The 25,152-nt window shown below is 48.1% G+C and overlaps 1 protein-coding gene across 6 annotated transcripts in view; it reads left to right on the top strand.

The window, feature by feature from the left end:
- The window catches only part of DOT1L (DOT1 like histone lysine methyltransferase), a 58,764-nt gene that overhangs the window by 17,243 nt on the left and 16,369 nt on the right, over positions 1–25,152 (top strand). For 5 of the 6 annotated variants that reach the window (XR_006171605.1, XM_042835992.1, XM_042835991.1 and 2 more), the window contains exons 5-19: positions 1,314–1,542; positions 4,529–4,623; positions 6,945–7,007; positions 12,868–12,923; positions 14,664–14,743; positions 15,549–15,617; positions 17,009–17,115; positions 17,765–17,806; positions 18,967–19,050; positions 19,640–19,874; positions 20,220–20,333; positions 21,238–21,329; positions 23,530–23,631; positions 24,073–24,210; positions 24,572–24,697. Coding sequence is in view for 5 of the 6 variants with exons in the window: in XM_042835992.1 (XP_042691926.1) it covers positions 1,314–1,542; positions 4,529–4,623; positions 6,945–7,007; positions 12,868–12,923; positions 14,664–14,743; positions 15,549–15,617; positions 17,009–17,115; positions 17,765–17,806; positions 18,967–19,050; positions 19,640–19,874; positions 20,220–20,333; positions 21,238–21,329; positions 23,530–23,631; positions 24,073–24,210; positions 24,572–24,697 (1,632 nt within the window). In the remaining variant the exon portion in view is untranslated. Of the gene's footprint in view, positions 1–1,313; positions 1,543–4,528; positions 4,624–6,944; positions 7,008–12,867; positions 12,924–14,663; positions 14,744–15,548; positions 15,618–17,008; positions 17,116–17,764; positions 17,807–18,966; positions 19,051–19,639; positions 19,875–20,219; positions 20,334–21,237; positions 21,330–23,529; positions 23,632–24,072; positions 24,211–24,571; positions 24,698–25,152 lie in introns of those variants that run through there. The other variant, XM_042835995.1, reaches the window with a different exon arrangement.

Raw genomic sequence — 25,152 nt, 5'->3', positions numbered from 1 at the left:
TAAGGTTGAATTGAAGGAAGTAAAACATGAGTAATGACTTAATGTTAGCAGTCTGTTTAATTTTGAAATTAGAGGTGGATTTCTTTTCCTTTCCATAGTGCCTGTGGGAATTACTGGATGTATGCAGCACAGTAAGACTTTCTGCCCGTCCTTTACGGGCCTGCAGCTCCCTAAAAACTGTTTGGGTTTTGTATGTCAATTTATGCTCCTCCTGCCACCTGGATCTCAAACACAGGAACACTTAGCCCAGATTCTGGAGTTGCCCTTTTTGTTTTTCCTTACTGAAGGCAGATGTTTCTTGCACTGTGTTTAGGGATGGGTGTTTCTTCAAAAGAAACAAGGGAAGCTCGATTTCCATCTCTTTCCTGCCACTCCTGTTTGTGTGCATACGATCCCTCCCACCCCACAATTCCCAGTGGAAGTTGAGCTGCTCTCACGCTGAGCTTACAGCCAACATCAGTGGTGATCATTAAATACAAAATGGGTGAACAAACGCCTTTTCCAGGTGTGCTCCCAACTAAGATCTCTGTTGAATTTGTACCTTTCCGTTATTTCTAGCAGTGATGTTTGAACTTATCTATTAGTTCACTAATATTTGCTTGTCCTCACGTTGGATTTCTGTCACAGAATCACAGCATGGCCCAGGTTGGAAGGGACCTCAAGGATCACAAAGCTCCAACCCCCTGCCACACGCAGGGCTGCCAGCCTCCACATTCAACAGCAGCCCAGGCTGCCCAGGGCCCCATCCAACCTGGCCTTGAACACCTCCAGGGATGGACGGGGCATCACAGCCTCTCAGGGCAGCTGTTCCAGCACCTCACCACTCTCATAGCACAGAACTTCCCCCTGACATCCAACCTCAATCTCCCCTCCCTCAACTTCAAACCATTTCCCCTTGTCCTGCTGTTATCAACCCTTTCCAAGAGTTGATTCCCCTCCTGTTTGTAGGCTCCCTTTAGGTACTGCAGGCTGCACTGAGGTCACCCTGCAGCTTCTTTTCTCCATGCTGAACAAGCCCAGCTCCCTCAGCCTGTCTTTGGAGGGGAGCTGCTCCAGCCCTCTGCTCATCTTTGTGGCTCCTCTGGCCCCTCTGCAACAGCTCCACGTCTTTCTTGTGCTGGGGGCCCCAGATCTGGATGCAGTGCTGCAGATGGGGCTTCACGAGGGCAGAGTAAAGAGGGACAATGCCTGCTGCCCACCCCTCTTCCAGTGGAGCCTAGGATACATTTGCTTTCCAAGCTGCATGAGCGCACTGCTGGCTCACGTTGAGTTTTCCATCCACCAAAATGTCCCTCCTTGCTCTTTCTGTGCAGTGGAAGGGAACCACCCAACCGATGAAGCTGAACACGCGTCCCTCCAACGGGCTCCTCCGGCACATCCTGCAGCAGGTTTACAACCACTCGGTGACCGACCCCGAGAAACTCAACAACTACGAGCCCTTCTCCCCAGAGGTGTATGGAGAAACCTCCTTCGACCTGGTGGCCCAGATGATAGATGAGATTAAAATGACAGAAGACGATCTCTTTGTCGACTTGGGCAGCGGTGAGTGACCGATAACGGAAGGATTTCTTCTTTTTGCTCGCTGTTTTTTTGTCCCCCTTTTTTGTCATAAATTCACGTTTGGAAAGTAAACCAGGGCTAAGGATTACATTCTAGAATAAGCACCTTTTCCAGTTAATCCTCAGTGATGCTTCTGCTTTTCACAACAGGATTAAGCAGACCGAGCAGATGTCCCAGACTTTGTTCCCCGTGGTGAGATGTTGGCCTGCAAGTGCCACAAACCCTTCTTACAGAAAGCTCTTCATGTTTGTCGATGAATGCGCTCACAAAGAAGGAGCAATGCCAAAAAAATGATGCTTAACATAGAACAGCAATTCCATTTTTAAGGATTCATCGACTTTCTGTGAATTGTTTATTCCGTTCATATATGAAGATCTGATTTCCTCACCTCTCCCATGAAATGCTGGGCACACCATCTGAAAATTGGGCGGTTGTTTCCCCTCTGATGTAGTTCTCAGTGTGTCAGAAAAGTCTTCATGCTCTTATGTGACAGTTGTGTTGTGAGGCCCCACAAATCCAGCTGAGTGAGTGCAAGTGCCTCTCGTGTGTAGGCTGGGGTTTTAAAAGGAAGTTTGAGTTGGTAGAGAAACCAGCTATGACTCAAAGCCATGTGGAACAGATACGTACTGAGTAAGAGGATGATGTTCTTCTTTTTGTTGCTAAGATCTGGTTTTGAGCAGGAAAGGAGTCATAAGAATTTCCCCTTTTACTGGATTGGTCTTAAAATTGTAGGTGAAGTTTTGGTTTTGGTTTTAGTATGATGCAGGACTTCTAGGGAAAATATTAAAAAATCTATATTTAATTTCTTAAAAACAAACAAATAACAAATGTAAACCCATCAGGACAGCCATCCTCCCTCCAGATCCCAGCGTGTCTGCAGTCAGGGATCACCTCCTCCTGACCCCTTCCTCCCTCTGTGCAACTTAGGCCTTAAATTTCCTGTTCCAATGACTGATATCCAGCTGAGAGCTGCAGAAAGGCGTCAGGTCCAACAATTTTCCTTCTGGAAAAAAAAAACCAACAATAAAGGCCGTAGATACTGGTGGCTGATTGCTAGGAGGGTTGAAGAAGGTGGTATCTGAAGTCTTGCAGAGCTGCTGATGGTGGAACAAGAAGTGTGTGGTGAAGCTGAGGTGCTTGGTGCTCATAGCATGAGATGTGGGATTTCTGCTGGCCTTACTGCTTGCCTTCTCCCCACTTTTCCCTTGGGGGCAGACCAACCGTGTAGAAATCCACAGCGTGAAGAGTCACGTAGGGAAGGATTGGTTGAAAGTCTTTGGTTTCCAGTGTTTGGAGCACTGCAACAATTGGAAACAGAACGTTGTTCCTGAGTTTGTACTGAAGGAGTAAACTTTGGAAAACTGTAATCAGTGCAGAACTGAGAGTAGCACAAATGAAAGCATATTTTTTCCTCCCACCAATGGGAATGACCTCCCTAGAGCTGCGTGCACACAGCAGGGGCTGCACCCCCAGGTGCTGTGGCCACTCCTGTACAGATTGCAGGAGGAATTCATGTAGGTATGCATCATTGCTGGCAATTGCAGCGCAGAAAGAAGGGCCAAAGAAAGACAAGGTTAATAACTCGTGATGCTGTACTGTGATTTCTGTCATAACTGTGTTTATATCCTCCCCTTGGTCTTTGTCCTCCTTCAGGAATAAGGAACAGGGAAGCAGTTCTCCCTCAGACCGTGTTCTCCCACCCCACGGAAATCTGCACATCTGTATTTGCACGTGTATAAAATCTGTGTGTGTGAAATGGGAATTGGGGGAAGGAGGAAAGGAGTAAGAAAAAAAGAAAGCCAACCAACAAAACACGCTGACAGCAGCAGAGCTCTCATTGTGCCAGCAGCATTCTGGTGGCCAGGCCTTCAAGGCAGCAGTTCCACCCCTCCAATTAGCAGCGCTGCTTCCAGCCAGCAGCCAGCGATGCGCACACAGCAGCGTGGCTCTGTGCAGATGGGGGATCTGCTCAGGTTTGCTCTCGTTCCCCATGTGGTCACCTGCAGGGTGATGGAGCACGACGGCGCGATGGAAATGCGTCAGACGTAGGCAGGATGTATTCTGAGTGCTTCAGCAGGTGGGGAATGGCATTGCTTTAGCGCCGGCAGAATGGGGGTCGCTTGTGAAGGCAGAAATCAAAGTGCTGTTTTCCCTTTTATTCCTTAAGCTGGGATGGAGGGAAGGGCATGCATTGCTCAGGTGGGTGTAGGAACAACTCGGCGCTGCTGCAGCTTGCAGTGCAGGCAGAGCTGGGATGGGAAATTCATGCATTTTTCAGTGCTGATCTGGCACTGAACTTCTTTTTGAGTGTTGAACCTGGTCATGTGTTCTAAAGCAGCACCCTGCATTTCCTATAGGAAAATAAGCTTGTTTTGTTCTCAGGCATTGTGCTGCATTTCAGGTGAAAGATTGTGCCCCTAGTGCTGGGCAAACGGGTTGGTCTTCAGCACAGGAATGAGACCAACATCATTCTGGGATGAGGTGGGAATTGTTTGTGCTGCTAATGTGTACTGGAGTACAGTCTGAGATCTGTAAGTTTGATGAAATGCTGATGAAATTGGTGTAAATCCAGCTGTTGGTGAGCCTTTGTTAGATGGTGACCACGAGCCATGTTTAACAGCAGCAGCCATTCATGTTTGTCAGTGCAAACATTGCTGTGTTGAGGCCTTGTGCTGTTATCCTAAAAGCACTGAAAAATGGAAGCATCAAAACTGTAACACCACGTTTCTTTTTCCTTCTGTGAGAGAAGTTAAATTGCAGTGCACACTCCTCCAGGATGCAAATTCCTTTTACAGGAAGGAGGGTTCTTAGCATTTAACCTTGTAGGAAAATGGGGCTCGTTTCAGCCACGCACGATTTGAATTGCAGAGTAGATGGAACTCTGGGACTTTCTGCATGTTTCCCGTTAATGACTCTTTGCTTTCCTCTCTTGGAACCCTCTCTCAAGTTTGTTTTCTCTCTCCTGCAGGTGTGGGTCAGGTGGTGCTTCAAGTGGCTGCAGCCACAAACTGCAAACATCACTATGGTGTGGAGAAAGCTGACATTCCAGCCAAATACGCTGAGGTCAGTGGCTTGCAGTGAGCAGTGTGCGTGCTTTTGTTTCTCAGGTTAAGCCCTGGAGGGCAGCATGCCTGGGGGGAACGTTTGTCCTTTCCTTGTGCCTGCTGAGAGCTCAGCCTGTTTCTAACCATGGTGATGTAGGACTTATTCAAGAGGAGATGCAGTAGGCTTCACCTACACACCTGCACTGGTGGCTGTGAAAAGGCCCTCGTGCAGAGGGGCTGTCAGAAACCAAAGCACTATAAGCAAATCTGGGAAGGAATCGACTCAACAAACAGTTCTTAAGAGGTTTTTAAAGCTGTCTTTGTGCCTAAGGCACTGTTGCCCCTTTCTGGTGTCCCATAGCTGGAGTTCAGCTTGGTTATTAAGCTGGGATGGGCTGACCAGCAAGGCTCGTGAGTGCCTTGTCTGGTTGGTAACTGTGCAGCCAGAGGAAATCTTACACCAGTGCCATAATGTGTAGGCAAGCAGGCAGTTTTCTTTCAACTTCTTTAATTCTCTGCCAATGGGGACACAAAGAGATAATCAAAGGCATTGGGATCCTGGGAGGCAAACGAGCTACAAGCAGGCAATCAAGGCTAGTTGTGCCTTACCATACCAAGTTTACTTTCTGCAGCAGACTGAACAGAAATGTACCCCTCCATGTTGTTAAAATAAGCTGACTCAGTCTGTGCAGGCCAGAAAATTATGCCTTACGAAGGCAAAACGAATCCTTGATCCTCCTTTAAAGTGGTGTGGGCAAAAATGCGTAAACACGGTGGTGAGGAGGATCAGACAACGATCTAAAAATCCATTTTGTTTCTCCTCCTGTGACCCAGTGGAAATTTCCAACTGGAGCATCGTGCATTCCCTGTGTGTGAGCCTCCTGGTTGCACTGGAGAGTCACTGTCTGAATTTAATAGTGAGCTTAGTGTAGAGATGAATGCTGAAGAGGGAACGTTGGGTTCTCACTTGCCATGATACCCCTTCTATCACTGTGCAAACATAAGGCCTTAATGATAATGGTTAGCAAACAAAAAAAACCAAACCAAACAAACACAACAGAAAACACCACCCAGAAATTAAATATTAGTATTAACTTGTGGGCTGCCTTCTGTTGCAGAAGAGCACCAATATTTCATAGGTTTATGGGACGAACAAATTGTGCAGCACTGTTCTGCTGGTTACAGATTGAGCAGCTGAGCAGCTGCTGCCTGCATGCTGTGTTCTCCCCAGCTCTGATAGACACTTGTGCAAGAGATTGGATTAAGTTTCCAGCTCAGATTGGCTGTGGCAGCACATCTCTGGCTGCTTTGGTAAGGAAAGGATGCAGATGGCTTTGAATACCTTCAGCTAAATGGGAAGAGTCTCATGGATTTGATTTAGTGAAGCTGCCCTTGAAAAATCAAAGTTCAAAATACATCCAGCACATGAAAATACTTCTGGCTTTGGTGTGTTGTCCCACAGAGCTTAGGGGGGCTCAAGAAACAAAGAGTTTCAGCACACATCTGCTGCACACACTGCTGCACTGATGGATATCAGCACATCTCAGATGTTGGTAGAGTCAGAGCTCTCTCCTGTATTTCCTCACATTGCTGCCTCCAAATTTGGGCCCTTCATTTCTGGAGTCAAATTCTGGAAATACAGGAGGTTTTTTGAGTCTTCTGAGACACTTGAGTTTAATTTTCACACCTGGTGTTCAGGTGGACCCTCACTGCCATCTTGACATGTTGTTCTTTTTTTTTTATTTAATTTTTTTGTTAATTTCTCCTGTATTTGGGCAATAGAAGACTGGTGCCAGCTGTATGGCTGGGTCACACAGCCTTCCATCCCCTGCAGCCCCAGTCTGTCTGGGTGCAGCTGGAAGCACTCCTTGTTGCTCTGGCACATTGGTGCTCCCTCCGCTCACTGTTGCAGTTGCTCTGCATGCTACTTTCTGCTGCTTCACCCCAGCTGACCCGTCTAAGCTTTGCTATCTGGGCTCAGATTGGATGCATTCAGTGCCTCCTGCTCTGTGGGATTATGCACCACAACACAGCAGCTACTTAAGGTTGTGCCATTTTTAGTGGTAAGCAGCGTCAGCTCAGTTTGCTTTGCTTATAACATGTAATTTTGCTGAGAAGGGTGGGGGAGAGAAGAAAATGCCAGCTTTGTCTTGATCCTGGTGCAGATCTTCTTGTTAAGAAGTGGCAGTGAATGTCTGCCTGGTATCCCTTGAGTATTAATGGGGGAAAAAATGGTGGGGAGGGGGTTATTGAGCACTGCCAGAGCTTCTCTGCTTTCACTGCTGTCTCGCTGCACCAAGATGTCCTAACAGGTGGTTTTGTGTCTCTTCCCTCTTCTAGACGATGGACAGAGAGTTCAGAAAGTGGATGAAATGGTATGGGAAAAAACATGCAGAATACACAGTGAGTGCAATTCAGCTGAAAAGCGTTGTGGTCCCTGCTGATGTACAGAATTTGCAAAGCCCTCTTCAGCCCTTCAGCAGCAAAGCAGCAGCATGAGCCGTGTCTGCTTACCAGCCTTTCCTTGATCCTGAGGATGATGCTCTGTGAGATATCCTCCCGGTGGCCTCTTTCTCTCATTGATTACTTGGTGTGGTGTTGTGGAAGTGCTCTCAGGGCTTTTCAGAAGTTGTTGGATGGTTTATCCTTCCAGCACTCTGCTGGCCGTGCTGTCCAGCTGCCACGTGTCATCTCTTAGTGGTAATGCCTTCTCTTCTCCTCACCTCCCTCACGTAGTGTGGACGTGGCAGCCCCTGCTCAGGTGTCTGAGCCCTCCTGCAAGAAACAGAGGCTGAAGCTTCATGTCCTGCAGGCAGGTGGAGGTGTGATGAGTGGGATTGGTGCTGCAGGGTTTGAAGTTCTGCATGAAGAGCAGCACTGAGATTAAGGCAGAGGATCTCAGGACTGGTAACAGGGCAGATAAGTCTAGGTGGAGCTGCAGGTGGGTGAGTGGGCTCAGAAGGATGGCAAGCAGTTAGCTGTCGCCCAGAAAGGGTCGGGGTGAGATGCTCCATGCATGGAACCTAGACCAGGAGCAGATGGGGGCATCACAGGCACCTGTCTGTCTTGGGCTGGGGGCATGTGATCCAGAAGCTTTCCACTTCTGAGATGTCTTTTTCACTCCAGAATAACACTTCTAAGCTTTGCAGATCCATAGGCTGCTTGGTGTCATTCCCACCCCTTTTCTTTTTCTTTCCTTCTTGTCATTAAGAAGCTGCTCTCCAGCTAATCACTTGCCTGTGGGGAAATCTCTGTAGTCACAGCACAACAGCAGCCCACTGGGAGCTCTTAAAATACAGTGTTGGTGCTTCTCTGCCTCTTCCTCATGTTCAGGAAAGAGGATGGATGGGTCAGGGCTGTTCCCTCGTTGCCCAGAGACATAAGGATGCTCTTTTTGCTCAGAGGCTGCACATATTTGGGGAACTTCTTCTCCTTTTTTCCTTTCAACAGAGCCATTGCTGTGTTACTGCAGTGGTTTGAACCACACAACACTCCTCATTTCAGCAGCGTGGGATCAAACGAAATGGCAGATCATTGCAGCAAGCCAATCTCAATCTTCTGGGGCTCTGCTGCAGCCCTGAGCCCTTTCTATGGGTCTGACAAGAGATGAAGGATGCTCTCCCACTAGGAATTGGGCTGAGAAGGTGACAGTGCCACCTCTGTGCACTTTCTCCCTGACATGCCTTGGCTGGGTAGCATGGGCCCCTCCAGCAGCGTGCTGGGCTTGCTGTGGGGCTGCTTTGTAGCAGCATTGATATTGAGCTGCTAACTCTTTCCTGCTGTGGAAACACTGCGAATGCTTCGCTCTTCATGAAGTGGCCATATGGCATTTTTCCATTGTGTCACCCAGCTGGCATCACATGAAAGGAGCTGTTAGTGGAGATACTCTGCTTCTGAGCTGCGCGATTTAAAGAATAGGAGAAGAACTTGGAATAAATATTGGAAGCATATTGATTGCCTTAGGCAGCAAGCATTTCCATATTGCTCATTCCAAGCGACGGAATCCAGTGCTATATGGAAACAAAGCTCCTCGCTTTTGCTAGATTTTATAACTTTGCTTTCTGAAAAAGTATTCGGAATAAAATTTCTCCTTGTTTCCATTGTGCATTCTGCTTTTCTGGAAAATGAGGTCCCAAAATTCCATCTGCTGGGTTGGAACAGCCTGCAATCAGCTGAGCTTCACCTGGGGGTTCTGCCCTGATGTTTTAGGCAGTCGTGAGAGCTTCCATTGCGTTTTGTCCACAGCGGTAAACAAATGGCAGAAGAAAATCTCTTTGGAGTGGGTGATCATTGCAGCTCCCCAACTGCATTCTGCACTCTGGAGTGGGAGAAGGATTGCTCAGCGTATGCTGACATGGGGCATCTCCTACCTCCAGCTTGTGTGGGTCATCCTGTCTCATTAAGCTGTTTCTAAATGAGCCGAGTTTCATTTTAAGACAGGCTGCTCAGTCTCATGATTGTAACTGGCTGGGGAAAGAAAATCATTGTAGTAACTTTCAGGTAGGATTCCTTCTCAGCATTTTACATTCAGTTGAAATGTTTCACCTTGCTTTAAGTATTTGCATCCTTATGCCTTTATCGTTCAGTTTCAGTTGCTCCAGTGCTTCCCTGACGTCTGATTCTCAACCAGTGAGGGTTAATGAATACTCTTTGCTGTTCCCCTCTGTTGTACGGAGAGAGAATCCATTATAGCTCTGTGCATTATGCCAGTGTCCCATTTCCTTTCAGCTCCTCTTATCTGCTCATTTCTCTGCCCACTGCACTCAGAAGTTTCCAAGATCAGCTTCTCCCCATTCTTTTAAAGCAAACTGTTACACAAAGGGAACTGGAGACATTTCTGAGGTGATGAGGTCTGGGTAATTCAGAGGGCCTGTCTTGGGGGATCTCTGCATGTGTGCAGCCACCACATTAAAAAGCAGCATTGCAGTCAAGAGATGGTTGGGTTTTCATGGTTTCTAGCTGTAAATATCCTCACGTGGATCCAAGTCACAGCCATCACCAGGCACATGGGGCACCGCCATGCAGCAGAAAGTCATCTGCCCTTGAAGTAACATTCGGTGCCCCTGTGCTGCTTTGCTGAGGCCATTCAGCAGAGCAGGAGGAGGAGGTCGCTGAATTACAGAGTGGCTCAGCTTGGAGGGACCTTACAGATCATCCATTCCACCTGCTGCCATGGGCTGCCCAGTGCCCCGTGCAGCCTGGTCTCCATTCTGAGCTTCAGCACTGATTTGTGCGGGAGGAGCATCGCTGCTCCGCGCCTGATTGCAGCTGCTGCTTTGGAGCAGTGACTGGCATCACTGTGCATAAAAATCCCGTTGCTCAACAGTAAGAAGGAGGCAGGAGAGCTGCATGTCCCAGATATTTTTGAATGCCCTATTTCAGCGGGAAACGCAATGTTTTGGTATTCAAAAGGGCCTCCAAACATCCCCTGTGGCTTTGAAATGATGCCACGTTTCAGAGGTTTGGATCCATGCCTCCAGTTATTTTTGAAAAGAACAGGAACCTAAAAATATCCGTGTGTACTTTACCAGGCAGAATGGACTGTGTTGGTTTTTTTTGAGCCAAGTGTTTGCATGGAGGCTGCTGGAATGAGGAGAGCTGCGTGCGAATTTATGGCTCTGGTGTGTGCAGGGTGAGAACAAAGCCTTCCTCCGAGCAGTCGGAGGACAAGCTGAGCTGGAATGGAGCTCTGAAGGCTGTCTGGTCCCACTCCTTGCATTGAGGAGGGACACCCACAGCTCCTCTGGGTGCTCAGAGCCCATCTGCTGGCCTCGGGTCCTTGTGGGGATGGGGCACTCATTGCTTCTTTGGGCAATCTGTTCCGAGGAAGGTGGGCTCAGCCTTCCTGAGCTGCTCTGCTCCGTGTGCTGGACGCTGCTAAGCGTGCCCTGTGCTCTCCATGGAGCAGAGCTACCCATTGGAAGAACCTGAATATCAACCTGTTCTCCCTTCCAAGTTTAGAAGCAGTGCTGGCTGGCAGCTCTCTGAAGCGGATTTCAGCAGCTAATTATCCTTTTAGGTAAAGCACATCTCCTGCATTGTCTAATCAGATGAAAATATCTGCATTACAGATGGTCCCTTCCATTCATTATTTACTAAGCAGATTATGTTTCTCAGGGAGAGGAGGAGCGCAATGGGGGTTGGGACACTGGGGGGATGAGATTGAGTGCATCCCTGTGCAGGGATCCCTTATGTCAGCATCACTGCTGCTGCACCCGGGCAGGAGTGGCATTGCTCTCCCCCTTGTTGTTTTGCTCTCAGAATTATTGTTAGCCATGGACTGAGCGTGAATTCAGGGGGAATTTCATTGGATTCCTGATGTTGGCTTTTCCTTAAGCCGTCCTTTGGCTCTGTTGACCCTGTTGCTCCCCAGTACAGCGGGTAAAAAAGAGGGTGGTCAGAAATAGCCCAGCCAGATTGCTTGTACACTCTGTTTAGAATGCAGCTGACTGACCCAGGAATCGCTGTCTGCCACCCAGAGGGGAAAAACGAGCCGTTTTCTCCCAACCACAGGGGACCATCTGGTTATTTCAGTACTTTAATTCTCCTGGTGAGATTTTTCCCTCCACTGTTGGCGAAGTAGGAGCGAGGGTGGCATTACAGCACCAAGATGGAAGGGTTTAAGCAGTGCTGTGCTTCGTTGGAATGTTAACATGTCTGTATTTTGCAAAAGTGGACGAGGGGAGCATCTTCCATGCAGAATCACAGAATTGTAGGGGTTGGAAGGGACCTCCAGAGATCATCGAGTCCAACCCCCAAGGTTCTGTTGGGTGAAGGAATGGAGATTTGGGCTATGCTCATTCTTTTCCAAACCCTGTAGGTAAGACAGATGCGTGGTGTAACTGGATCCAAGTCAGTCAGGATCCAAACAAGTTGGATTTCAAGACCTTCAGATGAACCTTCCTATTTCAAAATGGTTTTGTGTTATTCTGGTACTTTGTTCATTTGCAAGGTTATGGTTTTATCATCACACCTCATTATTTCTGAAGTGTTTTTCTTTCTCCTATTGGTCTGTGAAGATGTTGGAAACTGACTGCATTGCATGGAGGGCAACAGTACAGAAACTGCCTTGCAAAAAGCCTTGCTCAATAAGTACAGTTACCTTGCTTGTGGGTTTTCTTCTGCTGTGTCTTGATTACTCAACCAGGATACAAAAGTAAAACAAAATTATCCCTTAGAAGAATCTAGAGATGGTCACAATCTCTAAAAAAGGCACGTAGAGCCCCAGAAGTAACGTTTCACTACATTAGCTGAGAAAAATAACATCCTTCAGAGCTGTTCTGAGGTTGCAGTGAGTGTTTGCTGGAGGTTTTGGCAACGTCTGGCAGCACTTGGCTGGGTTGGATCTCTCTGAGCTCAGTCTCCAACGTGTGCTTTGTTCTTATTGCAGCAGGGATATCAAGAAGTGCATCGCCCCCTGGGCAGGCGTGGTGCTGTAGGTGGTCCTTGTGCTTTAAAACCTTGTTCCATCCATCTGCTGGGTGGTACAGACTGACTTTGGGTTATTGTCACCCCTTGTTTTCAGCTGGTTCGGGCACACTGGGCTCTGTGCTGAGTTCCTGCTCCCTTCCCAAGGCCACTCACTGTGTCCTCCTCTTGGCCCGCAGCGCCTCTGCCATCATTTCTGTGGCTGTGGGTGAGGTCAGGCTGCTCTGCTGCAAGGGAAGGCTGCAGGGAAGGCACCCAGCTCTGCTGCTGTGGGTCTGCTGGCTCAGCTGTGGAGGCTTGGAGAGAGCTCGATGCTGTGGTGCCACGTGGCTGTCACTCAGCTGGAATTGGAGCTGGCAAGCAAAGCGCTCGTGCCTTTCCAAACAAAGGAGTAGGTGCAGAAGAAGGATGCTCAGCAGTCACCGGTGCTGCTGGGATGTTTGTGAGCTTGTGACACATCCATCATCTTCCTGCCCTTCACAGGGTGCCGTTAATTCATTGTATTACTGCCTCTTCTCTCCCTCTCTTAGCTTCCTCCTCCAAGTTGCCTTCATCTCGTGGCACCACACAGCAGCATGGCCCTGAGATTCCCTTCTTACATCCAAACACCGTGCAGAAAAGCTGTGGGGGTTCCCCTGTGTTCCATCAGGGAGGTGTGCTGGGCCTCAGAGACCCTTCCCCACTCCCCCATCGGAGGGTGGGAGCGGAGGGGGGGTCCTGCAGTGGGGTCACTGGGCTGAGGCTGCAGAAAGGGAAGGGACACACGGAAAGGAGCAGCATTAACTTACTGATCTGTGTGGTTTTTGTGTTTCTTGTCTCTTTTCTTATCTTTAAGCTGGAAAGAGGTGACTTCCTCTCAGAAGAATGGAGAGAGAGAATTGCAAACACAAGGTACAGTACAGCCATTGAATGAATGCTGCTTTATGAACTGAGTGCTTGGGAGGCTGTATGATGGAAATTGGGAGGCTGGCCAGCTTCTCTATAGAATTTCCGTAGCAAATACCAAAAGCTGATCTGCCAGCCCTTGCATTGGCCTCTTCAGATCCTGTTTTCTGTTGAGAGGAATGGCTTTAAATGCATGTCCTGGGACACACACCCAGGGGCGTATCCAAGATAAATTCTAGCTGTACAACTCAGAAGAGACCCCTGCTTGTTCTGCCTTTCCTTCTCACTTGTCTCAGGGGTCACCGTGGCTGCGAGTTCCTGCAGCCAGGCTCAATTCCCGTGTTAAAACATAATACAGCAAAAGAGCAAATGAATCAATTCCAGCTCAAATTGGGGATTCATTCAAACTCATTATCTCGAACGTTTCTTCCTGTGGAGATCTGTGGAGGGTTGCATCCATCAGTGCTGTAAGTGTGCTCCATCACAGTGCGCCTCCACCAAGCTTCAGGAGCTGCCGTTAACAGGGCAGCACTCAGTGCCAGGTCCCCTCCTGGGGCTGCAGAGCTCTGCTGTGCCAGAAGGAGCACTAAGAAACACACGAGGCCACTTCTCCTTTTCCCTTTTCTTTCCTGGATGTTTTCTGGTCCCATTAACGTGCCTGGCTGTGCTGCGAGGCCTCTTTTCTGGCACGTGTTGGGAAGGAGCAGGAAGAAACCCTCGCGAGCCTCACTTGCCAGGCAGGGCTTCCCAAATTTCCCGCAGCAAGGAGCAACAAGCCTTTCACTTGATTTTTTTTTTAGCACATATTTCTTCTTTCCTTTCCTTTTTTTTTTTTTTTTTTTTTTTAAATCTGTGGTTTTTAATAACTTTGGCTGCTGCTCACAGACACATTGTCCTTACTGAGCACGTCTCATGCATAGAGGCACGAGGAGGGGAGTTTGCAAGCAGCCTTCTTGCAAAGGAATCGGTTCTTTGTGCTGCAGCCACGTGCCAGCACTGCACGCAGTGTGTACGTGCGGGGTGCTGGTAGGGAGCAGCACAGAGACATGTGGACACAGCCCCAGAAATGATGTTTTCTTTTCTTTTTGGATCCGTAATGTGTTCTGCTTCTTTCCCAAACCGCCATACGTGCGAGTGCTGTGTTCCTGTGTGAGCAGTGCTTTCAAGATCACCCCCCTCCCCTGCATTTCCTACCCCAGGCAGAAGTGCAGCTCTTCAGTTGGGATCAGCATGCAGTGCAGGGTTTAGGGCAGTGAAAACACTGGGAGGTGCAAACCTTTCCTCCTAGGGCCAGAAGAGCAGCTGTGATCTTCCGCTGTTGTGCTTTAAATGTGAACAAGGAATGGGATGAGCCGTGCATGTGTGAGGATTGTTTCCTGTGTGTGGTGAGCGTGGTCTCAGTCGTCATGTTGATGTTTGCTCGCACCATGGGAGAGGAGTGAAAATATTTTGCACATTGTCTCTGCGTTGAAACTTGCTGATGTAATGAATAAGACGCGGTGCAAAGCCAGCTGTGTGCTGGGAGGAGCTGTCAGAGCAGGCTGCCCTCGCTCCTCGTCTTAAATGTAATTATCTGGGCAATGCTGTGGGTTATGGGCTGCTTTGTGTGGCAGTGCCAGGAGCAAACTCTTTGTTCTTTGGGTTCATAGGGGCTTGAATGCTTAGAGCTGGCGTGGGGCTGGTGGTGTGGGTGTGCTTGGTGCCACACACCCGTCCCCATTTATTAACTCCACCGTTATCTTGCAGTGTTATTTTTGTGAATAATTTTGCCTTTGGTCCTGAGGTGGATCACCAACTGAAGGAGCGATTTGCCAACATGAAGGAAGGTAACCAGTCCAACTCCCCACCTTTTCCCATGGGTTTCCCACCGGCCGTGGTGATGACTGCCAGGTTGGTGGCTTTCCTTCTGAGCCGCACAGAGAAGTGGCTGCACCGCTGTGGGGACTCCTGCAGCTCTGTTCTTCTGTGCAAACACAAACCAGAAATCCATGTGATCACTCAAAATCACATCATGGCTTCTGGGTTGGAGAGGAGCTCAAGGAGCCTCCCAGCCAGGTGATCTCTTGGGAAGGACTCTGCACATTAAGCCTTCCTGCAGAGCTTTTGGGAGCCTTGCTGACATGCTCTGGGGTTCCCACGTTGGGACACTTAGTGGTGGGGACGCCCAGCTGTGGGCACTGCAGAGCTTCCTTCCCACTGTGGGGGCTGTGAGCAGCTTCCCTCGTTGCATGCTGAATTCAATTAGCGGGTTCTCCCATTTAAAACTGTCACACTGGGTACTAATTAGTTAACTAATTAGTGTTAAAATGGGGACGCAGTCGCAGGTGATGTCTTGTATGCTCCATGAGGAGCAGCCCTGATGTCACCCGAGGTGCTCTGGTGGCTTCTTCCCTTGTAACCACTTGGATAATCACAGTTCTGGTGGGTGATGGCAGAAGATCGAAAAATAAGAAATTCTGGGGGGAAAAAAAGCAAATCAAGTGTGGAATGAACAGAGAAGTGGTGGCTTCCAGAGGACAGCTCTGTGCCAAAGTGAATAAAGCATATTTTGGGCTCTGCGAGGTTGTGCTTAATAACTGGTCATTTCTAAAGGAAACTGGAAACTGATTTGCTGTTTTCTCTCTTTTCCAGGTGGGAGAATTGTGTCCTCAAAACCTTTTGCACCTCTGAATTTCAGAATTAACAGTCGAAACTTGAGTGGTACGGTTGCCCTTTTTATTGCTGTTGTTCACGTTAGGCTGCAGTCTCACACAACCACATCTTTTGTTGCTCTTCATTAGGAGTCATTAAGAAGGAAAGTTGTGTTACTGTAGCACACGTAGCAAAGGGAAATGCCTTTTAAATCACTCAAACAAAAAGCAGACAGGGTAAATCCCAGCACCTGTGCTGTAAGAAGCACTGATGCTGATGTGCTCAGCTGCTGAGTGCTTCGACCTCAGTGCTGCAAGCAGGTCGAACAGCCCCATCCCATCCACACCCATTGCTGTCTCTGTTTTACTGTTGTTTTTTCTTTCTTTCCACCTGAGCACAGCAGACGTGCTGTTTGCCAATGTTATCCTCTGCAAGCGTGCAAACTGCAGTTGGATGAGGTTTGGGGGTTGCTCACGTGCTGTGCTGTTGGTTTTGCTTCTGGCCTTCTTCCGGTTTTTATTGTTGAAAGCTATGGAAGCAGTGGGATGATCCAACGTGCGCCTTCTGTGTCCAGAGTAAAACATTCCTTGGGTTTAAAAAGCACTTCGTGCCCCTCCTTGTGCAGCGTGACAAAGTAACATCCCGAGCTGCAGAGCTCTGCCTCTGTTTTCTTTTTGGCAACTGCTTTTGGTTAGCTGCTTTTCAAGAACGGCCATTTGCAGAATGCCATTCAGGTGCTGGACTGAAATAGTGCCATTGTGAGTTATTTTTACTGAACTGCTGTGTCTGGAGCACTGGGCAGACAAAACTGCCATTTTCTTTCTTGATGCTGTTTTTCATGGCATCCAGAGCTGCATTAACCATTAAATGCTGGCTGCTGGCTGCCTCAGCTCCCTCTGTGCTGGGTTTGGCAGTCTGCGGTCATTAAAAATAGCAGAGAGGAGGCAGAGTGGCCAATGTGCTCTTTTATTCCCCTTTAAAAGCTGGGATCACAGCTACCAGTTGGTCCCCACCTTCCACAGCACTGCAGTTCTGTGTATTCTAGCTGCTGTGTCATGCTGGTACAGAAGTGATGGAGGAGTAGCTGATGGAGGTTTGGCTGGGAGGGGGTTGGTGCCCCTGCGCCTGGCTGCTGCTTTGCCTTCAAGGATGAGCAGTGAAACAGTTTAAAAAACACAGTGGAAAGCATAAAGCTTGAAGACAGAGGCAGCCTCCATACTCAGTGGCTCTGGAAATATTCGGGCACGTCCCAGACCTCTTAATTCTAGGGAACAAAACAAACATGGGTGAGAAAGCAAATGTCAAACTGGTTTGTCCTCAATCTGAATACAGTGCCATTTACGTGGGTTGGATTAATGGTGTTCTGTAAGCAGTCCAAGACACAGGGTAGAGCTTCAGAATTTCCTAGGTTTTCTGCTGGGTGCATGCAGTGAGTGAATAACTTCCCTTTCTTCCCGCAGATATTGGCACTATAATGAGAGTCGTGGAGCTGTCACCACTGAAAGGCTCTGTGTCGTGGACTGGGAAGCCAGTCTCTTACTACCTGCATACTATTGACCGAACCATAGTGAGTATCACTGCAGGCTGGGGCTCTGCCTGCTGCCCCTGCACAGAGCCAACGTGTCAGCATCACACAGCGCTGCAGCACGCTGCTCCTCAGCAGTCCTTCTCCATTCTGATTGCTTTGTGGGCTCTGTAGGACTGAGCAGAGCTCAGTGGCAGTGCTGATGCATCCACTGTTCTTCTCTTCCACTGGTCTGGTGGTTGGCGACCCTGCATATAGCAGGGGGGTTGAACCTAGAGGGTCATCGTGGTCCTTTCCAACCCATTCTATGATTTATTAAAGAAAACAAAAACAACTCTGTAGAAGCACCAACTTACCGGTGCTTCTTGCTGTAGGAGAGTAAGATATTTTCTAAGCCTGCTTCAGTCTGATAGTGCTTTTGGGAGAGGATATGCCATAGTGTGGGTGAATATTTGGGTGAAGTGAAGGAGCTTTGCTGCACACAGCCTTCTGCTGAGTGCAGGTAGGTCTCACAAAGCTTCAAGCTGAGGATGGGCCGTGGGGAGCTGGTAGAGCCTTGTTGGGTTTTGTCCTGCCCGTGTCCTTTACTGGGGGAGAAGCAGTCAGAATTTCTGCATTTATCTTAAATTAATGTTTATTCTTATGTGTTCTGCAGTCTTGACTTACAAAATTATCATCTTTGTGTTTGCAGCTTGAAAACTATTTTTCTAGTCTCAAAAATCCAAAACTCAGGGTAAGTCTCAGCTGTTTTCTATAGAAAATTCAGAGTAATGGGGAAGCCAGCAGGAGGGCCTCGGTCACTTCTTCAGGGTGTACAGAATGGGTAGAAAATTAAATCTTCTTGCTAAGTGAGGAACGGTGTGCATGGAGCTAATTGAAGTGAAGCATCACACACCATCGAGCCCTAATACAATCACAGTCAAGAGCTCTATAATGGCTAATTAATGGGGAGCCTCCAGGTGTTGTTCACTTGCCCTGGAGACCTACAGAGAGCTATTTGTTCATTAAAGCACCGAAGTTTTAAGGAGGAAATGATAGTTTGAATCTTTCCCAGTGCTCCTCTGCATGGAAGTGAGGAGTGCTCTGAGCTGACGCTGCTGGGACTTCCATTGGGAGCACAGGATGTGTTGGCAGTCACTGTGGTCTGTGCTGTCACACGTGGAATTAAAGTGCCAAAGGATTTTGGGGGCTCTGTTGGGCTTTATCCAGCTGAAACAACTGATGGCAGTGATGTTCCCAGTGATGGGATAAAACAAGGCCGTGAAGCTTAAAACTTTGGGAGAACATAGATTTACTTAGCAAGGCCTGCAAGCAGACCTGGGATTCGGTTATTGCAGACTGTTCAAGCTTGGGAGAAAAGACTTCTCAGAGTCGAGGGGCAAAAAGAAACTGAAAATCAGGTGGCATCCATGTGCTGTAGAACTACCTTGTTTTTAAAGGGAGGATGCCTCGATCTGCCATTTATTATAGAGCCTGGATGATACACTGCTCAGATTGCAGAAGGTGTCTGAATCTTTATGCAAGTTTAACCTCACCTGGAAGGTACCAGGAAGACGTTATGAGCAGAGTGAAATTCCTTGTCTGTATGCCTAGCAGAAAATGAAGCTGAGAAGTTGCTGCTGTGCAGACCTGGTGAAGGTTGAATGGGGCGATGATGAATGGTTTGACACTTCAAATCACATGAGATTGTTGTTGTAGTGATGTAGTGGTACAGGAAATGTTGGATGTGTGGGTAGAGTGCTTAGTAAGGGACCTTGAACTGCAGTGAGTGGTCTGGGAAGGTGGGGTGGAGTGAGGGGAGAGTTTGGGGCCAAGAGAGGAAAGGCAGGGATCTGTGTTAGAAAGGGAGGAACACAGGAACAAGTCATTGACTCTTCTAAAACGTTTGTTCAGGAGGAACAAGAGGCAGCTAGACGTCGTCAACAGCGAGAAAACAAGAGCAACACAACTACTCCAACAAAGGTTCAAGAAAACAAGGTGACTGTCCTGCAGGGGGAATGCATTCAGTGTGAACTGCTGTCACTGTTGCTGAGGAAAGGACTGAGTGACACTTGGGGATTGCCCTGATAATTCTGGGGCAAAAAAAAGGCATTGCCACATGAATGGCAGAGCTGGTTGAGCTGCCTTCAGTGCTGCTTGGAGAGCTCTTCCTTGAGTCTTGCTCAGGGTTGCTGAGTATCTTTGGCAACATTTCCTCTCTCATTCAGTTGTGTGACTCTGTTTGAAATGCAGTGTCTGTGCACAAACACGAGGATCTGTTCTGATGTTCACTGAAGTCAGTTGAAGGCTATGCAGGACTTGTATTGACTTGTGGAGTCAACAGGAGAGCAACCAGCTCTTCTTAGACAAGAGTTAAACTTGGCTTTCTGCAGTGAGGGAATTAGCACAGCTTCTGGGCTGCTGGGGACAGCTCTAGTTCCAAGCAAGCTGAGTTCATTGGCAACCTGTTGAACAGTTGACTTTCATGAATGTGTTAAACAAAGTTATGAATGCTTGCTTAAAAGAAATGCTGCTTGTGTAGGTAGCAATAACCGAAGGGCTTTCTGCTTTTACAAAAATCTCTTAGGATTCTGGTGCTGAAGAAGAAAAAGCTGGGGCAAATGCTGTTAAAAAGCCATCTCCCTCTAAAGCACGGAAGAAAAAACTGAGCAAAAAAGGAAGGAAAATGGCAGGCAGGAAGCGAGGGCGTCCCAAGAAAATGAACACTGCAAATACAGAGCGCAAGACCAAGAAGAACCAAACTGCACTAGAACTTCTGCATGCTCAAACTGTGTCACAGACATCTTCATCCTCTCCTCAGGGTGAGTTCAGAGGAGCCTGTCCCTCTGTGTGAGCATAAATAACGGATGCACTGAGCTCATTCTTCCTTAGTGCTGCTTTAGTGTGGTTTGTGCCATACCTTCTCCCTTACCACCAAAGCAAAGTGGAGGTGTGCCTCTGTGAGCCTGGAGGTGCTTGGCCAGGAGCTGGAGCTGCCCTGTTCTCACTGCTGCCTTCTGAGGCCGCGCTGCAGTTGCCCTTCCAAACAATTGGTTGCAGTGTGTCTGTCCAGCACAGTTACCAAATCTCACTGCAGGTGAATGCTTTGGAATGGTAAAACTTCTGTGCCCTTCCCAACTGAAAGGCTGTCGTGTCTCTCCCTTCAGATGCATACAAGTCACCTCATAGTCCATATTACCAACTACCTCCTAAAGTGCAACGGCATTCATCCAACCAGCTGCTGGTGACACCCACCCCACCTGCACTACAGAAGCTGCTAGGTAAGGCTGTGGCATCACTGTTTGTGCAGGAGACCTTTACTTTGGGGTTTCTAAACATAGAGGGCTTTTAATGGGCAGACACTGTGGCAGAAGAGGAAGAAGAGTGGGGGTCATCTTGCTGCTGAAGTTGCTGTCTTGGTCTGTGTTTGGTTTTGATTTTGTTTCAGCTTGGCACAAAAGGGAAAAAATTGGGGTTTAGCAGGAATCCCAAATAGCTTTCAGTGCAAATAGCTCATCAGAAATGACTTTAGTTTAAATGAAGCCATTCTCTTAAATGACAGCAGCTCTGTTTTCCCTGTAAAATGCACAGCAAAGTCAAACAAAAATGAGGTGCTGTCTGAATTTGACACTTCTCTGGAGGAAACCTTGATGCAAAAGTCTTTGCAGTGCCCATTGCGTGCACGGGTTGCCTGTGATTGCAGCAGGATGGCTGCAATGGTGTGGTTGCTGTGATGTAATGTCCCAGGAGGGCTGAGGAAGGTGTGTTGCATCATAGAAGTAAAAGGAGGGTGAGGATTACTGCAAGTAATCTTTGGAGAAAGGGTTTGGGCTTTCATAGCTGGTCTTGTGTTGTTTCTGCTGCCGGTGTATTAAAAGCAAACTCCCCTTTCATCATGCAAGCACACCGTTAGCACCCACTGTCTTCCTCTGAGCTTCACTATTGAGTGCACTTCACATAATTTCCATTGGGTTACCTATGAAAAGCAGCTGATGGATCCCAGAGTTCAGCTTGCACTCAGGGGGCTGTTTTCAGCATGCTTTACATTGATCTTTAATGGCTTGGTCTGACTGGGAGTCCAAACAAAAAGCCAGCGAGTGCAGGGCCTGGGGGGCAGGGGAGCAAATGGACCAAAACAGAAGCTTTCTTATGCTTAAAATACATAATTTCCTTATTTCCTTGCAGACTCTTTTAAGATCCAGTACATGCAGTTCATGGCATACATGAAAACTCCTCAATATAAAGCAAGTCTGCAACAGTTACTGGAGCAGGAGAAGGTGGGTGTATATGTATTTATCATGCTTCTAAGCAAAACTGCTGGGCTACCAGATACCTGGAAATGATGCTGTGTGCATCTGAACAGCAGTGCAGCACAGGCTGATGGCAGAGACTCAGCCAGAGTGCTAATCAGGATGAATGCATGGGGGTTTAATTGCTGGCTTCGTCAGTCTTTGCATGCTTGAATGTCCTGTCTGCAAACTGGGAAGATGCATTGCTTGCAGTGCACATGGCCAGGGAAGGCTTGCCTCAGTTCTCTGTTTTTCCCTCTTTTTTGACATTCAGAGCTGTGTGCACACATGCAGGAAGCTTCTGGTTTTTGACATCTTACTCTTTTCAAAGCCTCAACGAATCCTGAGTGCTTGAGCATCAGAATGGTTCATTAAACGTGTGGCAAACTGAAGCCTGCAGTCAGAAATAAATGCACCTGTCTCCCAGGCAAAGGATGCTCTGTCTGATCACTTAATAATGCCAATATGTAAAGATTACATGGGTGGGAAAAGTTGAAATTCGTGGTATTGTGCACATGGGCCGAGAGCTGCTGCCCAGTGCTGCGTTTTACTGTGCTGTGGAGCGGTTCCTCCAGCAGAGGGAGGAGACTTACTGCTGAAACAGCCTTTCTTGTACTGCTTCACCTCAGTCAGTGAATAATTTAAGTGCTTTCTGAGCCAGTCCCTGTGATAATGGGATCTTCCATCATGGGAACTCTTCTTCCAATTGAGAAGGGCCAACTTGTGCTGCCCCATTCGCTGCTGGCGATGAGTTGGCGCTGCTGTGCTCTTCCTGGAGATGGATTTTTCCCTATGGTTGTTGCAGTTTATTTTTCAGCTTTTTCCTGAAGCAGCCTATTTCCCTTCTTGTTCTGTACTTGTCAGAAAAGTCACCATAAATTTAACTCACCTCCTTGCCCAGAAAACAGAATGAGAAGCGTTGGTGTGCAGGTATGGTGCTGTGCTCTGGAAACAGAACTGAAGTGGGGGAAGGTAATGGGCTCACATTGGTGCCTGACAGCTGCTTTGTACTTTGACATGGAAATGGGAAATTCAGGATGAAAAGATGCTTTTAATGGGGTTGCTGCACTCCATTAAAGCACTCAGAGCTCCGTGTTCAGAGCACAGCTAGGTAAACTTCCCAGCAGCAGAACTCAGGGCGAGGCACTGCTGTGTGCTGTTCAATAAGTCCCTCTAACATGAGGGTTTTTACAGTACAAGAGAAAACCTTTGTGAATACAATTTGAAAATAAGCTGTGTGAGCTGCTGGTTCACTGAGTACCCTTAGATGGAGCTGTCAGCTGCTTGGCTGTCTGGCAAGGCTGAAGGAGACAGCTGGTGCTGGGCAGAGCAGCCATACCAGCAGCACGGGGGAGGTCAGGGTAGCACTGCAGCCACTCAGCTGCCCGCTGGGCCCGGTGTTTTCTTGCATGCATTGGATCAGAATGGACTGCTTGGAAGATCAGGACACTTTGTGCCCTTCTCCTCCTCTTTCTCCGGATTCACAGCTCAGTTTCTGCACAATTCCTGTTTGGCTTCAACAGCAGAAGTCGGAGAAAAGTGGGAACTTTTTTCTCCCTTTCTACGGGGAGCTGAAAAATGAGGCTCCTCAGGCAGCCCCATCCCTGCACGTTGCTGCCCACGTGTGTGTGACCATGAAATGAGCAAGCAAGTATCGAGCTGAGGAATGCAATGGGCAGGAGGTGCTCTGCCAGCACAGGGCTCTGGTGGCTGCAGGCGTTGTGTTGTCATCACTGCTCCCAGTGCTTTGCCTGATTCCTGGCTTTCCTCCCACCTCCCCCACAGCGTGTTTCCATTTGCTGAGTGCTGTGTAGGAAAACTCTGAGCAGGGGCTCTGGAGATTCGGATTCTGTTCCCTTTTTAGTAACAGATTTCCTGCAGATAATCTGTTCCAGTTCTGCTCTGTAGGATGTGATTATTACTACTTCTTTACAATGCAGTAGGAGGGTAAAAATGAATTAAGACTGTCCTGATTATGTTTTACCATTGAGTGGAAGAAACTACTTCAGAGCTGTTTCCAGCTTCCTTATATTCAGCAAAGCTGACAAATGCAGCTCACAGAGCTGGGTTTGTTCACGGGTCTCAGATTCACTCCCAGTTTGCTGTGCAGACTAAATGTGAACAGTTTACTGAGCTGGACCGTGCTGCATTGGTACTAAAGGTGTGTTGTGTCTTTTCCCACTTCCAGGAGAAGAATGCACAGCTACTGGGGACGGCACAGCAGTTGTTCACCCACTGCCAGGCACAGAAAGAGGAAATCAAACGTCTTTTTCAGCAGAAGCTCGATGAGGTGACTGTGGTCTGGTGGCAGCGTGTGCTTGTGGTCATCTGCATGCAGATGGGTTGGGGAAAAATGAGGCCAGAGTAGTGCTAGGTCTCAGAGCAGCCTCCTTTTTGCTAAATCGTATGGAATCTCTTTCACTCTTTGATAAAGTTTGGGTTGGAAGTGCAGGAGGAAGTGTAGAGGCTCTGTACAAAAATAGTGCTCTGGACTGGCAAGAAATGAAATGCCAATTTCCAGGTTAAAGGCTGAACAGCAGCTCCAAATGATGCACTTCTGTCCCTTTTCCTCATCCTCTAATAATAATTAAGTGCCTCGGGGGTGCAGGGGGGCTCCTGGGAGCTGCAGCTCTCCTCAGCCTTGCTTTTGAATGGGCCATTATCTGGAATTGGTGTGTCAAGGCCTTACTGAGCCATCTCTTTCCTTCTCCCCCCTGCTCCTGTGTCCTAGTTGGGAGTGAAGGCTCTGACATACAACGACCTGATTCAGGCACAGAAGGAAATCTCTGCTCACAATCAGCAGCTGAAAGAACAGACCAAACAGCTGGAGAAGGATAACAGTGAACTCAGGAACCAGAGCCTGCAGCTGGTGCGTACAGAGCTTGTGTCTGAGCAGCAGTGATGCTGTCATTCATCCGAGGGGGAAAGAGCATGAGCTGATTTGCTCATAGTTTTCATCTCAGTAACTCAGACTTTAAGGTAGGCAGGGGGAGATCTGGTCGTGGGTCTGGTGAGTGATAACTGGTTTGAAAACGACCCAGCTCACCTCCTCCCACATGACACAAATGCTACAGGGCCCTTTTGTGCCCCTTTGGCTTAAGCTGGGAGGAGTTTTGGGCCCGTTAAGAACCTTCTTGCTGTTACCCTACTGAGAGGTGAGTGCCTTTCACCTTGTAGCAGTGTGAAATGCTGAGAGCTGTCTCTGATCCTTTTATCTCATGTCTCTGCAGTTGAAGGCACGCTGTGAAGAGCTGAAGCTAGATTGGTCCACGCTGTCACTGGAGAACTTGCTGAAGGAGAAGCAGGCGCTGAAGAATCAGATTTCTGAGAAACAAAAGCACTGTTTGGAACTGCAGGTACAGAGCAAAACACAACTCCAGGATCACCAACCCAGGGCAGCTCCTGGGCAATGAGAGTGCTTGGCTGAATATGGTGTTAGGGGGTAAGCTTGGTGGCTGCTTTATCTGGAGATCAGCCCCTGTTGTTAGGAGGGATTTGGTGAGCTTGGAGAACAAGGATGTGGATAACTGTTGAAGAAAGTAGATGCTGTGACCTCGTTCTCTGGTAATGTTGTGGAAGAAGGAATCATGATGTATCATTAAACGTCATTTAAAAGCATGGCCTGGTGAAAAGAAAGGTCTTGCTTTATACATGCATAGTATGTGGCTTCAAGATAAAGTCTTCTGAAGTCTCATTTCTGGAATGAGGTCCCACAGAATGTCGCTGCAGTGAAACGAAATGTGAAAGAATTTCACTTCTTTGTGTAATTCTAAAGCTAATCCAACCGAGTGTGACTCTGTGACTTCAGAGA

This window comes from Centrocercus urophasianus, unplaced genomic scaffold, assembly GCF_019232065.1.
Source record: "Centrocercus urophasianus isolate 14NV4802_14NV808 unplaced genomic scaffold, USGS_Curo_1.0 seq_56, whole genome shotgun sequence".
In the NCBI taxonomy this organism is placed as follows: domain Eukaryota; kingdom Metazoa; phylum Chordata; class Aves; order Galliformes; family Phasianidae; genus Centrocercus; species Centrocercus urophasianus.
The sequence above is the reverse complement of the archived record's forward strand: the minus strand, read 5'-3'. Positions and strand labels throughout refer to the sequence as shown.